This window comes from Sarcophilus harrisii, chromosome 1 (assembly GCF_902635505.1).
Source record: "Sarcophilus harrisii chromosome 1, mSarHar1.11, whole genome shotgun sequence".
Classification (NCBI taxonomy): domain Eukaryota; kingdom Metazoa; phylum Chordata; class Mammalia; order Dasyuromorphia; family Dasyuridae; genus Sarcophilus; species Sarcophilus harrisii.
In genome coordinates, this window is record NC_045426.1 from 92,507,096 (window position 1) to 92,519,140 (window position 12,045).

Here is a 12,045-nt window from a genome sequence, read left to right on the forward strand (position 1 = left end):
GGGCCTTTCTGACTTCAAGGGGGTGCTCTCTATTATGTCAGGCTGCCTCTCCTAAGCACATCCTTTAGCCTCACCACAATTATTAGTCCTTCCATCCCTCCCTATCCCCTAAGTCATCATCCCTACTCAGGGCCTACTTTCCTTTCCTTGAAGCCTTGATCCTATAGTTAACCAATTAAATTATTCACTGTTATTTTACCACTTGATCCTCAAACCTCTCTACCACTCAATCTTTTGGGCTAATGAATGATCCTGGAAGAAAACAGACCACTATGTCCAAGGAATCTTTATAAGCTCACCATTATCTAAGCATACTGGGAGGATTTCTTCTTCCTTTAGTTACTCTATTATACTCCTTCACAGGCCGCTTCAAATCTCTTATACCTTCAAGCACTGTAATATCTCCTCTGCTCCCCCTCTCAGCTTTACAGAGAAAAGTTCACTCCCCTGTGAACTCCCCTGCCTGTTTAAGTTGATCATTTTAAGCCCTACCACACTTTTACCCACCCTTTATATTTGTCTCTCAGAAAAAGGAAGTCTCTTCTTACCAAAGTCAGTTCTTTAACTTCTGTTCTATATCCCTTTCCCCCTGTCTCTTTCAGGAGTTTGACTGGTTGATCATTACTTTTCTTAGTCTCATCTTTTTAAATCTTTCTGCATCTATTGGCACTTTCCCTCCTGCCTGCAAACATGCTCTGATTTTCCTAACTTTGAAAAACTATCATTTGACCCTGACATCTCCCTCAAGTTATCTTCTGTTACCTCTCCTCCATTTCACTGCCAAAACTCCTACAAAGAATTTCTAATACTCTCTTTCTCTTCTCCCATTTACTTCTCTATCCCTTGCAATTCCTTTTCTAGGTTCAATACTCAATTGAAAATGCTCTAAGATGGTCAACAGTCTGTTCACTGCTGAATCTGATGAAATCCTTGATTTTTGCAATTTTTATACAGCTCATTACCTCCTCCTCTTAGCCATTTTCCCCTTCATTCTGGGCATGATATTACTCTTTACTGGTTTTCTTTCTCCATATCTCACCAATATTCAGTCTCTTTTCCTGGAGCATCACCATCTTCTGTCACTTTATTGTTTCTGCAAGTCTTAATCCTGCACTCTTTTCTATGTTGTTTTCTTGACGTTTCCATATGGGGAAGGATCATATTAGTGTTGATAACTCCCAAATTTATGCATTTCTCCATTGAACTCTAATCATACATATCAGTCCCTACTGGATTTCTTCTCCCAACAATTGCATAAACATTTCAAACCCAAATGTCCAAGATGAAACTCTATCTTCCCCTGTAAATCTGCCCTGCCTCTTAACTTTGATATTTTTGTCGAGGACATCTGGTTCCTCTGTCAGAACCTCTCACTTTTACTCCTCCCTCTTCCTCACTCCCCAAACCTACTCTATTACCATTTTTCCCCTTTTAAAAATTTTTGTGAATTTTGAATTTTAAATACAAAAAGAAAAAAAAATCCCTGTACAAAGTATAACACAGAAACAGATTTCAGTATGAAACCATGAATCTACATTTCGCTGTAAACTTTAGAAAACCCTACCTATAAGAGTTGTGAAATGATCCAACCATGCTGGAAGACAATGTGGAACTATGCCCCAAAGGCTATAAAACTGTGCATTCCCTTTGCTTCAACAATCTAACTACTGGATCTGTATCCCAAAGAGATCATAAAAAAGGGAAAAGAACCCATATGTACAAAAATGTTTATAGCGGCAAGGAATTGGAAATTGAGTAGATGCCCATTAGTTGGGGAATGCCTGAATAAATTATGGTATATGAATGTAATGGAATATTATTATTTTATAAGAATTGATAAGCAGGCTGATTTCAGAAAAGCCTGAAAAAACCTACACGAGCTGATACGGGTGAACTGAACAGACCCAGGAAAGCATTGTATACAATAACAAGATGATCAACTCTAATGGATTTGGCTCTTCTCAACAATGTTGTGATTCAAGGCAGTTCCAACAGATTTGTGAGAAAATACTAATTGTATCTAGAGAGAGCACTATGGAGCCTGAATGTGGATAGAAGCAAAATATTTTCACTTTTTTCTTTGCTTTTTTCTATCTCGTGGATTTTTTCTCCCCTTTTTGGTGATTTTTCTTACACAACATGACAAATATAGAACTATGTTTAAAAGGATTACACACATTTAATCTATATCAAATTGCTTGCTGTCTTGGGGAGGGGGGAGGTAAGGGAGGAAGCAGAAAAATTTAGAACACAAAGTTTTACAAAAATAAATGCTGAAAACTATCTGTACGTGTATTTGGAAAAATAAAATACTATTGGAAAAAAAATCACCTATATAATAAATACTACACATTGTTTCTAAAGCCACTCTTGCTTTCCTGTGTTTCCTTTTGAGTTTTTTGTTCTCTACTATGTATTTTTAATTTTTCCCCCTCCTTTCCTCATCCTGAACTTGAGAAGGCCATTAGTCACAGAGTGTGTGTGTGTGTGTGTGTGTGTGTGTGTGTGTGTGTGAAACTATACTATACACACTTCTGTTTATCAATTCTTTCTCTGGAGTTAGATAGCATCTTCTTTCACAGGTTCTTTGTGTTTGAGTTGAGTATAATATTCAAAATGACTTGGTTGTTCATAGTTGTTCTTACAGTAATATTGCTGCTATTGTATACAACATTCTTTTGGTTCTGCTCATTTCATGCTCTATTACCATCCTGTGCATTCTACCTTTACATGTCAAGTTAGATTTTTTGTGCTTTTCTCTATAGTTTGTATTTATTATGCATACTGATTTCCTTGTTTGTCTACTTTGCATTCCATATGTCTTCACATGCTTGTTTGAAATCCCTCCAATATTCATACATTCATATATCAATTTGTTTAACCATTCTTTAATTGATGGAAATCTACTTTGTTTCCAGCTTTTTACTACCACAGAAAGTGCTACTGTAAATATTTTTGGTATAATTGAATTTTTCTTTCTGCCTTTCACTTTGGAGTGAATGCCTAGCAATTGGATGAAAAGGTATGGACATTTTATGTTTAGCATAATTCCCATTTTTTTTCCAGAAGAGTTGTACTAATTTTCTTTTTTTCTACTTATGAAGTTATGAAGTTTATGAAATTCTTTTTTTTTTTTCTAAACAGGCAGTAGATGGGAATCAGGAAAATGAATTCAAATTCAGCCTCAGACTTTTTAGTAGGCGTATAACCCTAGGCAAGTTACTTCCTCAACTATAAAATAGGAATAATAATAGCATCTATTTCCCAGAATTATGATAAATATTTAATGAGATATTTGTAAGGTGATTAACACAGTGGCTAGCCATAGTAGGCACTTAATAGTTTCTTCTATCATAAAATTAATAATCATTAACAAATAGTTGCTTGCTTTTTTCTCACTTCTTTTCCTTTTTGTTCTGATTTTTCTTCTGCAGCGTGATAGACGTGGAAATGTATAGAAGAACTGTACATGTACAACATATATTGGATTACTTGTCTAGAAGAGGGGGTGAAGGAAGGGAGGGGAAAATTTTAGAAAACAAGGTTTTGCAAGGGTGAATGTTAAAAACTATCCTTGAATATATTTTGAAAACAAAAACTATTATTTTTAAAGTCATCAACAAACATAAATACTTCAATAAACAAGAAAAGAACATATTTAAAAACAAAACAAATGAAAGATGGGATGTGAAACTGAATTTATGTAATGTACAATTAAGTGTATATATTAAATTAAATACTAATTTTAAGGCACTCCAATGTGGCAATTTTGTTACTTAATAAATTTTCTTCCTTTTAAAAAGCATGACACAGCTCTTTCTGAGTTTTCCTTCTACACGTCTCACCAATATCCTCAGTCTCTTTTGCTGCATCATCATCCCTTTCCTGTGCCTTTATTGCTTTGATTTAATACAGTAGTGATAAAATTGTCATGTTGGCGTCTCCTGAATTTTTTTTTTTCTGTGCATTTTCTATATTGATGCCTTTGAGAGAAAAAATTCAAACCTTTTTTGGGGGGATTTGCATTTCTATCAAACTACTACCCGATCACCCATCTCTCCACTGTAAACATTAACTTCTTCCTTTCAACAAACAAGGCAGTTCAAGCAAAATAAATCAACACGATGGTTAGCTTGGAAGAAAAAAATAAATAAAAATGTCTTGTCCTGCCCCCCTAGACCATCACCCCCCTCTCCCTTGAAGACGAAGGAGTTTTTTTCGTTTCTCAGAGCCAAGATTAGTCACCGCTCTGGCGGGAGACCTACAGTCTTCCCAGACTGGTTTTCCTTTCCGTTACTACGGTCTCCGAGTTCTCTTGGGGCAGCTTCTTTTGCCCGACTTCGGTAGCTTCGAGCCTTCCCGAGTAAAAGTCGGAACTTCAGTTTCTTTAGACTCCACGTCGTTCCCATCCGGATTCGCCCACCCCGGCCCAGGAGCGCCCACGTTGTTTCCGGGTCTCGGCTACAGCCAAATTGATGCTGTCCGTATTTCCGTCCGCAGGGGCTGGACCGGTTTCCCGGGGGGCTCCGAAATGTTTTCAGGACAAATTTAGGGCAAATCCGAAGTAGGACTGATGGGAAGGGGCTTCCCCGGGGTCCTGCCCCCGGGCTCCGGAGCCCGAGAAGCGGAGTCGGCCCAGATCCCGAGGGTGCATGAAGGGGTCGGGGCGCCGCCTCGCCAGGTCCGTGGGGGCGACTCCTAGACCCCCGGGCAGCCTCGGGGCGGGGCGGGAGGGGGAGGGGGTTCCGGGAACAGGCCGGGGCGGGGCCGGGATCGGGGCAAGAAAGAAGGAGGGTCTGCGTCCCCGCCCCGCTTGCCCCCGCAATTCCTCGGGAGATGCACTAGGCTGCGGCCGCGGCGGCTCGGGCTCCGGCTCCCTCCCGACCCTGCTCCCGCGAAGGGGACGGAGCGCCCCATAAGTTCGTCGGTCTGTTCTTCTGTCCACCGGTGCGTCTCCTAGGGCTTGCCATGGCGGCTTCATCCTCCTCTGGGCGCTTTTTCCTTGTCTTGCTGCTACTGTCTTCACCGCTGGGCGGTGAGTGCGCTCAGGGAGAAGCCCCGAGGTGCCCCCGCTGTGGGGAGGGAGTAAGAAAGGGGGAAGGAAGACGGTCTGGGGGCGTCCTGCCTGGACACGGTTTGGGGGTTGAAGTCCACTCCCCATTTCTCCCCAGCCTGGTCAGAAGGACTGGGGGGCTCTAGACCTGTTGCCCAGAGTTTCCACTCTTCTTCCTGAGAAGTGGGGTAGCGGGGGTGGGGGGAGGGAAGGGAAAGGGGAGAACAAGTCTAAACTAAACCCAAGTCGCCTCCCAACCCTGCCCTTCCCTCCTATCCAGTCTCCCGTCTGAGAGTATGAGAACCCCAACCCTCTGCTGAATCCCTCTGAGTTCCAATCCCACCCCCTAGTTACTATTCCTAATAGTCTAATCCCAGGATTGGGGAGAACATTTCTAATCCTTCCCCACTCTGTGCCTTCCTGGGCCAGACCTTTGCCCCTCAGGGGTCTGCGTTTGGCCCACTGCCTGGCAGATACTGTCAACCGGTCGCCCCTAAACACTCAAGAGGAAGGGATGAGTGAAAATTAACTGAAGTGATAGGATATTGATTTATCTGGGCCTTAAATTACTTTATTTGTAAAATGGTTCCCCCAACCAAGTGAGTCAGGAAAGTCAAATGAGAGACTGGCTTTGAAAGGGTTGATGTTATCGGATAGCAGTGGGAGTAAACCTAGGTTAGAGGAAGCCCAAGGTAGAGTGTGTATGTATAGGGGCCGTGGCTGGAGCACTAGACCTAGGGAAAGAGAGAGATCCAGCTTAAATTCAGATCTGGCCTCTGATACTTAGCAGCTGTGTGATCCTGGGCAGGTCACTTAAACTTGTTTGCCTCAGTTTACTCATCTATAAAATGAGCTGGGAAAGTAAATGTTAAAATGCTCTAGCCTCTTTGCCAAGAAAACGCCCCAGTGAGGTAATGAAGAGCTGGATATGACTTAAATAAATGAAGAAATAAATACTTGAAAAGCACATGCTGGGTAGGAGAGCAGACCTACCCACTGTCTTGCATCAGAGTGGATTTTATTAATATTTTAACTGGGGAAGTTGGTCCAGAAAAAGGAAAAAAACAAAACAAAACAGGGATTTACTAGGTCAAGGAGTTAGAGAACTCTTATTTTCTGTCTGCTGCTGGCATTCTTCTGAGTACTGTTGTCTTCCATGCTAAAGCAACAACACAGTCTGTTCTCCAGGTAACACGTGGTGGAATATTGCAGAATCCTTCTTTCTCCAGGACTCTTGCCATATTTTCCTCTGTTTAAACCTTAGACAGGTAGGGACCCCGGGAGGGATTCTGGGGGTTGTTTTAGTTTAGTTAGGGAGGATTACTGGTCTGCTAGGGGAAGGGAGTCTGGGGTTGGGGACTGTTTCTCTTTGTCTTTCCCTCATCAATTTTTGTAGGATTCAAAAAGTTTCTTGGCCTGTTGGAATAACTTACACTTGGTGGCCTTCATTAGTCTAACTTAGGGAAGAAGAATGTATGAACTCACCGTTGTATCTAGTATGGCAAATAGGGGCTCAAACTAGATTTTTTTTTTACTCTGTGATCTCCCAGCCCACAGAAAGACCAACTATCCATTTCCCTCCTTATCTTGTTCTCATGGACCAGGAAGGAGGGGGAAGGGGTGGCAAACACGGAAATATTCTCAAGGAAGTAAACACAATTCTTCTGAAAATACGGGTGGGACTGGGATGAATTGTGTATAGTGTGCCCCATACATAGTTCAGAAGGGAGTAGTTAGTGTATATCTATTTATGTGTGAATATATTTCTAGTGCAGAGGGCAATTGCATGTGTATCATACATAACCTACAGGGAAGCTTTGTGCCTGTTACACAACATGAAGCAGTTGTGTAATTATGTGGTGAACAGTTTTCAGGGAAATTGTATGTATAACTCAAATACACAGGTGAGTGAGAAAGAGAAGCAGAGAGGAGGGAGAGACAAAAAAAAAGAGATAGAAAGAGAGAAAGACAGATGTGAGAGAAACAGGACAGAGTGGGGAGAGGAGAGAGAGGCAGAAATGGAAGAAGGATGGAGAGAGAGACAAAGAGAAGATGGAGGAGAAAAGAAAGAGGGTAGTATATGAGGGATGAGATAGAAACAGTGAAGTGATATAAGGGGGAAAAAGAGACAGAGAGACAGACAGAAACAGATAGGAAGACAAAAAGTACAGAAGAGAATTGTGTATTTGGACATACTGCACAACAGGAATTGTGTATATGTATTCAATATACAGTAAAGAGTTATTGTGCATATATGTGATAGATATACAATAGAAGGAATTGCATGTATGAGATATAAAATATACTTGGGAGATTGGTTTTGAGCCTCATGGGAAAATAAAAAAGAAGTTTCAGGGTGAGTGATTCCCTGTTGAACTCTGTAAACATACAGTCCAATTTCTATTAAGCTGAATGTAGGCATTTACTATCTGATCTGAACCTAGGAGTACAGATTTTTCTAGAGCTGGTGCTGTGGAAGGCCCCCTCCCACCTCACTCCAGACTGAACATTCAGACTGAGGCTGAATCCTGACCCCAGTCTCAAACTAAGCCCTGGTCTTACTGGCCATTGACTAATCTCTTACTTACTAAAAGTATAGCCCAAACTTGACGAGTCTGAACAAAACAGAGCCTTAACCTCAGCCTTGAGGTTGAACTCTGCTCATGGGCAGTTATTTCACTATTTTATATTGTTGATCATGAGGGGAATGGAGTGAGAGAATGTCATTAACTCAATGTAGTTTCTTTCTTTCTTTCTTTCTTTCTTTCTTTCTTTCTTTCTTTCTTTCTTTCTTTCTTTCTTTCTTTCTTTCTTTCTTTCTTTCTTTCTTTCTTTCTTTCTTTCTTTCTTTCTTTTTTTTTCTGGCAACAGGATTCAGAGGCTGTGTGCCTTTCTGAAAAAAAAAAAAAAATCAAAGACTTACCTTAGTTCATGAAGGAAGAGTTGGGACACAGGATGGGGACTGTTTAAAAACCTGGAGAACTAGTTAATGAGGCTTTTTGAAGTTTGTTCTGTTTTGACTTTGTCTGTATTACCTTCCCAGTGACTGGTTGGCGTTGAATAAATGTTTGCTGAATTAAATGTTTAATGATTACTATTGTTCTAGTGATACTCTGGTTTTGGGGGGGGGCAATTTTGAGGGGATGGTCTTTGTGTACTTTGGGAGGGTAGTGTTTTTTGTTTGAGACTGGTTAGATAAACTTGAATCACATTAGGCAGTTCTAAAGGACTGAAAGAAAGGTAAATGATTGCTTCATATGAGAGGTGGAAACTCAGGGCTTCCTGATTGGCTGAGAGTGAACCTGGGATGGAAGGATGGACCAATGAATTCAATTGGAAGTGCTCCATGATCTCAGATCAAGGGGATGGGCTAAGGAGATGCTGTTCTTAAGATTTCATTGTGTTTGGGGGTCTGGGAGGAAACAGGGAGGTTTTTTTCTTAAGAGATATTTTTGAAAGATTCTCCCATTACTAGTGGGGCTGATTCATTGATAAAGAAAAAGGCCTTGGAATTGGGGGGCTGGAAGAGAAGTACTTGCTAAATACTTAGTACCCCAGTTTCCTCTGGGCTGCAGAAGTTTTCATCTCAGAAGGGATATCCTTAGACTAGGGGAAATAATCAATCCTCCTCTCCTTACCTCCCCCCAAGGATTCCCTATAGAAATCTTTATCATCAAAGTATAGAGGAAAAGAGTGTATTCTCTTCTTCAGAGATCAAAGTATAAACTTTATTCTTCATTTCATCCTTTGCTGTTTTATTTCACAGTAAACCTCTAAAAAAAAAGTAGCTTCCGTTTCATGAAAATCTCTCAGTTGTTCCCAACTCCCCTTGCCAATGTCTACCCTGATCAGTATTTGTTCCTTTAAAAAATAATATCTTAGGGGAGCTAGGTGGCGAAATGGATAGAGCACTAGTCCTGAGTCAGAAGGACCTGAGTTCAAATATGATCTCAGACACTTAACACTTCCTAACTGTCACAACCCTAATTGCCTCAGCAATGATAATAATAATATGTTCTTGATTTAAAAAATGGATTTATGTTGCCAAACATTGTTATAAAAATGCTTTAATTCCTTCCTAACGTTAGCAAACTTGGTTGTATTTACAATTTAATTTTTTTTTTTAACTAATGTGCTTTAAGCAGGGAAAAAATTTTAAGCCTCTTTGCTAGAGCATATGCTTCAAGTAGTGAGCTCCCTATTTCTTTTTTTCCCAATTTTATTTTATTTCAGTTGCAAACCCTCTTTCTTCCCCTATTCTGTCCATCTCCCTTCCCCATCCATTGTGGAGGCAAGAAAAACAAAGTCCATTACAAATATTTATATATGCAAAGTTAGCCCTTGTTTTTTTAAAAAAAAAGGAAGAAAGGAAAAAACTTATGTTTACATCTTTATTGTGAATCCATCACTTCTTTATCTGAAGGTGGATAGCATGTTCCATTGTAAATCTTTTGGGGTTATAGTGGGTCCTCGTGTTTACCAGTGTTGCCAATTTTTTTTTCTGAGTTAATTGTTCTTTACAATATTGTTGTTATTGTATAAATTGTTCTCTTGGTTCTGGTCACCTCACTAAGTCTTTCTAGATTTTCTGGAAACACCCTCTCCATCATTTCTCATAACACAATAACATATATACCATCATATTCATATACCATAATGTTAGCCATTTTCAAACTGGTGGCCACTTAGTTTCCAAATCTTTGCTATCATATATACAAAAAAGTTGCCCCAGATATTTTTGTATATTGAATCATTTTTCATTTTTGTCTGACTCATTGCAACCCCATTTGGAGTTTTCTTGGCAGAAATACTGGAGTGGTTTGCCATTTCCTTCTCTATCTCATTTTGCAAATTAGGAACTGAGGTCAACATGGTTAAGTGACATGCCCAGGATCATATAGCTAGTGTATCTGAGGTTGTATTTGAATTCACAAAAGAAGTCTTCCCAACTCTAGGCTGAGTACTCAATCCACTGCAACACCTAGCTGCCTTATTTTCCTACATGTGAGATCTTTCTGGAAGAGGCTAAATGATTTCATGTCAAAGATGCTTTTGAGGAAATTTCAGCATAAAGAGAAAGGTTGGATTAAATGAGTCCTTGAGTCCTTTTTTTAAATTTTCTTTTTCCAAATACAATAAATATAGTTTTCAGCATTCATTTTTTGTAAAACTTTGTGTTCCAAATTTTTCTTCCTCCCTCTCTTCTCTTCCCCATCCCCAAGACAGCAAGCAATCTGATATAGGTTAAATATGTGCAATTCTTTTAAATGTATTTTTATATTTGTTATGTTATGCAAGAAAAATCACACCAAAAGGGAAAAAATGAGAAAGAAAAAAACCCCACGCAAACAACAACAAAAAAGGTGAAAATACTATGCTTTGATGGACATTCTTTCTCTGGATGCAGATGGCATTTTCCACCCTTGGGTCCTTTTTATGTTGAGGTTCTTTGGTGTTAAATTTTTAGCAGAAAAGGGTTAATTTTTTTTGTACTAATAGTTTTATTTTATGAACTTAAGAGCATCTTTAATGGTGGGTGAAAATAACTCAGTTTTTGTAGACTTTGAGGTTTGAAAAGTACTTTACATATGTTATTTCATTTAATAACAACTCAGATTTACAAAGTGCTCATAATAGCTCTGTAAACTAGATTGGGCAGTTACTATTATTCTCCTTTCACAAATGAGGAAACAGGCTTGGAGAGATTAAACAACTTGCTTGTGGTCATTTAGCTAGTAAAAAATGGAGATTGCATTCTAATCTCCAGATTTTAGAATTAGCATTTACATTTATTAATCACTTACCTTATGTTAGGCTTTTTGCTAAATACTGGAAGTACAAACAAAGGTCCAAGACTATACTGTCTTCAAAGAACTTCAAAGAATCTAATGAGAAAAGGTAAAACACTAAAGGAAGCCCTAAAGGATATGGGGAAGGGAATATTTCATGGGGATGAAGTGGGGCATGATGAAGTCCTGAGTTCAACCAGATGGGAAATGAAAAAATGAATGGCCTGGGTGTCCTCCTTAAATTGAGGTTCTGAGAGAACTAATCTTGTACTTTCCAAAAAGAGGAAGAGTGGGGTTTCAGGTGCAGGGGGTACTGACTAGTTCTAGGACTGATATGATCTTGCAGAATAGAGAGGTTCTTGGGGTATATTGAGATCTAGTGGAGCACAGCCTGATGGGAAATGAAACATTTACCTCATCATCATGATTAGCTTCTCCTTGACATGCTCCAGTTTTATAGAAAGTTTTTCTTAAAATATGTACCAGTGGACTAACCAGAGCAGGATTATTTCTATCTTCATCTTGGAAACTTTGGGTTTTTAATGATACTTTTCTTTTTACTGTCATGTTACATTGTTGGTTCTTGTTATCCATTAGTAACATTTGACTCCAAAATCTTTTTCACATGATCTGTGGTCTCCTCTATCTAGTAATTGTTTTTTTTTTTTTTTTTTCTTTTAATCTCAAGTGTGAGACTTTGCATTTATTTCTGTTAAATTTCACCTCAGATTCATTCTATCATCCTAAATAATCAGGACATTTTTGGATCTTAGTTTTGCCATGTAAAACTTTTAGCACTTCCTCCTAATTTCATTATGTCCAACACAGAAACGCATGATTTCAACTCCAACTCCCCCAAATCCACTCCTCCTCTTCTTTTTTTATTTTTTTTATTTTTTATTTTATTTATTTATTTTTTATTTTTTTAAAATTTTTTAATTTTTTTTTCACTCCTTCTCTTCTAAACTTCCCTGTTTGTTTTGAAGTAACCACCATTTTTCCGTCTCCCAGGTTAGTAATGTTGACATATCCTCCCTTTCCCTTGTCTGACTTATCTATTCAGTTACCAAATCTACTTTTCTGTTTCTACAATTTTCACATCCTACCTTTGCGTTCTACTCACACAGAACTTTGTTCAGGCTTATCATTCATCACCTCTCTTTGTAAATTGTTGCAACAGCTGTTTCCCTTACTCATCTGTCC

General features: G+C 39.2%; 1 protein-coding gene across 7 annotated transcripts in view; it reads left to right on the forward strand.

The window, feature by feature from the left end:
• Positions 1-4,268: 4,268 nt before the first annotated feature.
• SHISA5 (shisa family member 5) overlaps positions 4,269-12,045 on the forward strand; it is a 41,444-nt gene continuing 33,667 nt past the window's right edge. For 4 of the 7 annotated variants that reach the window (XM_031961201.1, XM_031961204.1, XM_012543409.3 and 1 more), the window contains exon 1: positions 4,765-5,035. In XM_031961201.1, the coding sequence (XP_031817061.1) occupies positions 4,969-5,035 (67 nt within the window). In that variant the 5' untranslated portion in view covers positions 4,765-4,968. Of the gene's footprint in view, positions 4,682-4,764; positions 5,036-6,137; positions 6,242-12,045 lie in introns of those variants that run through there. The other 3 variants (XM_031961227.1, XM_031961224.1, XM_031961233.1) reach the window with 3 other exon arrangements.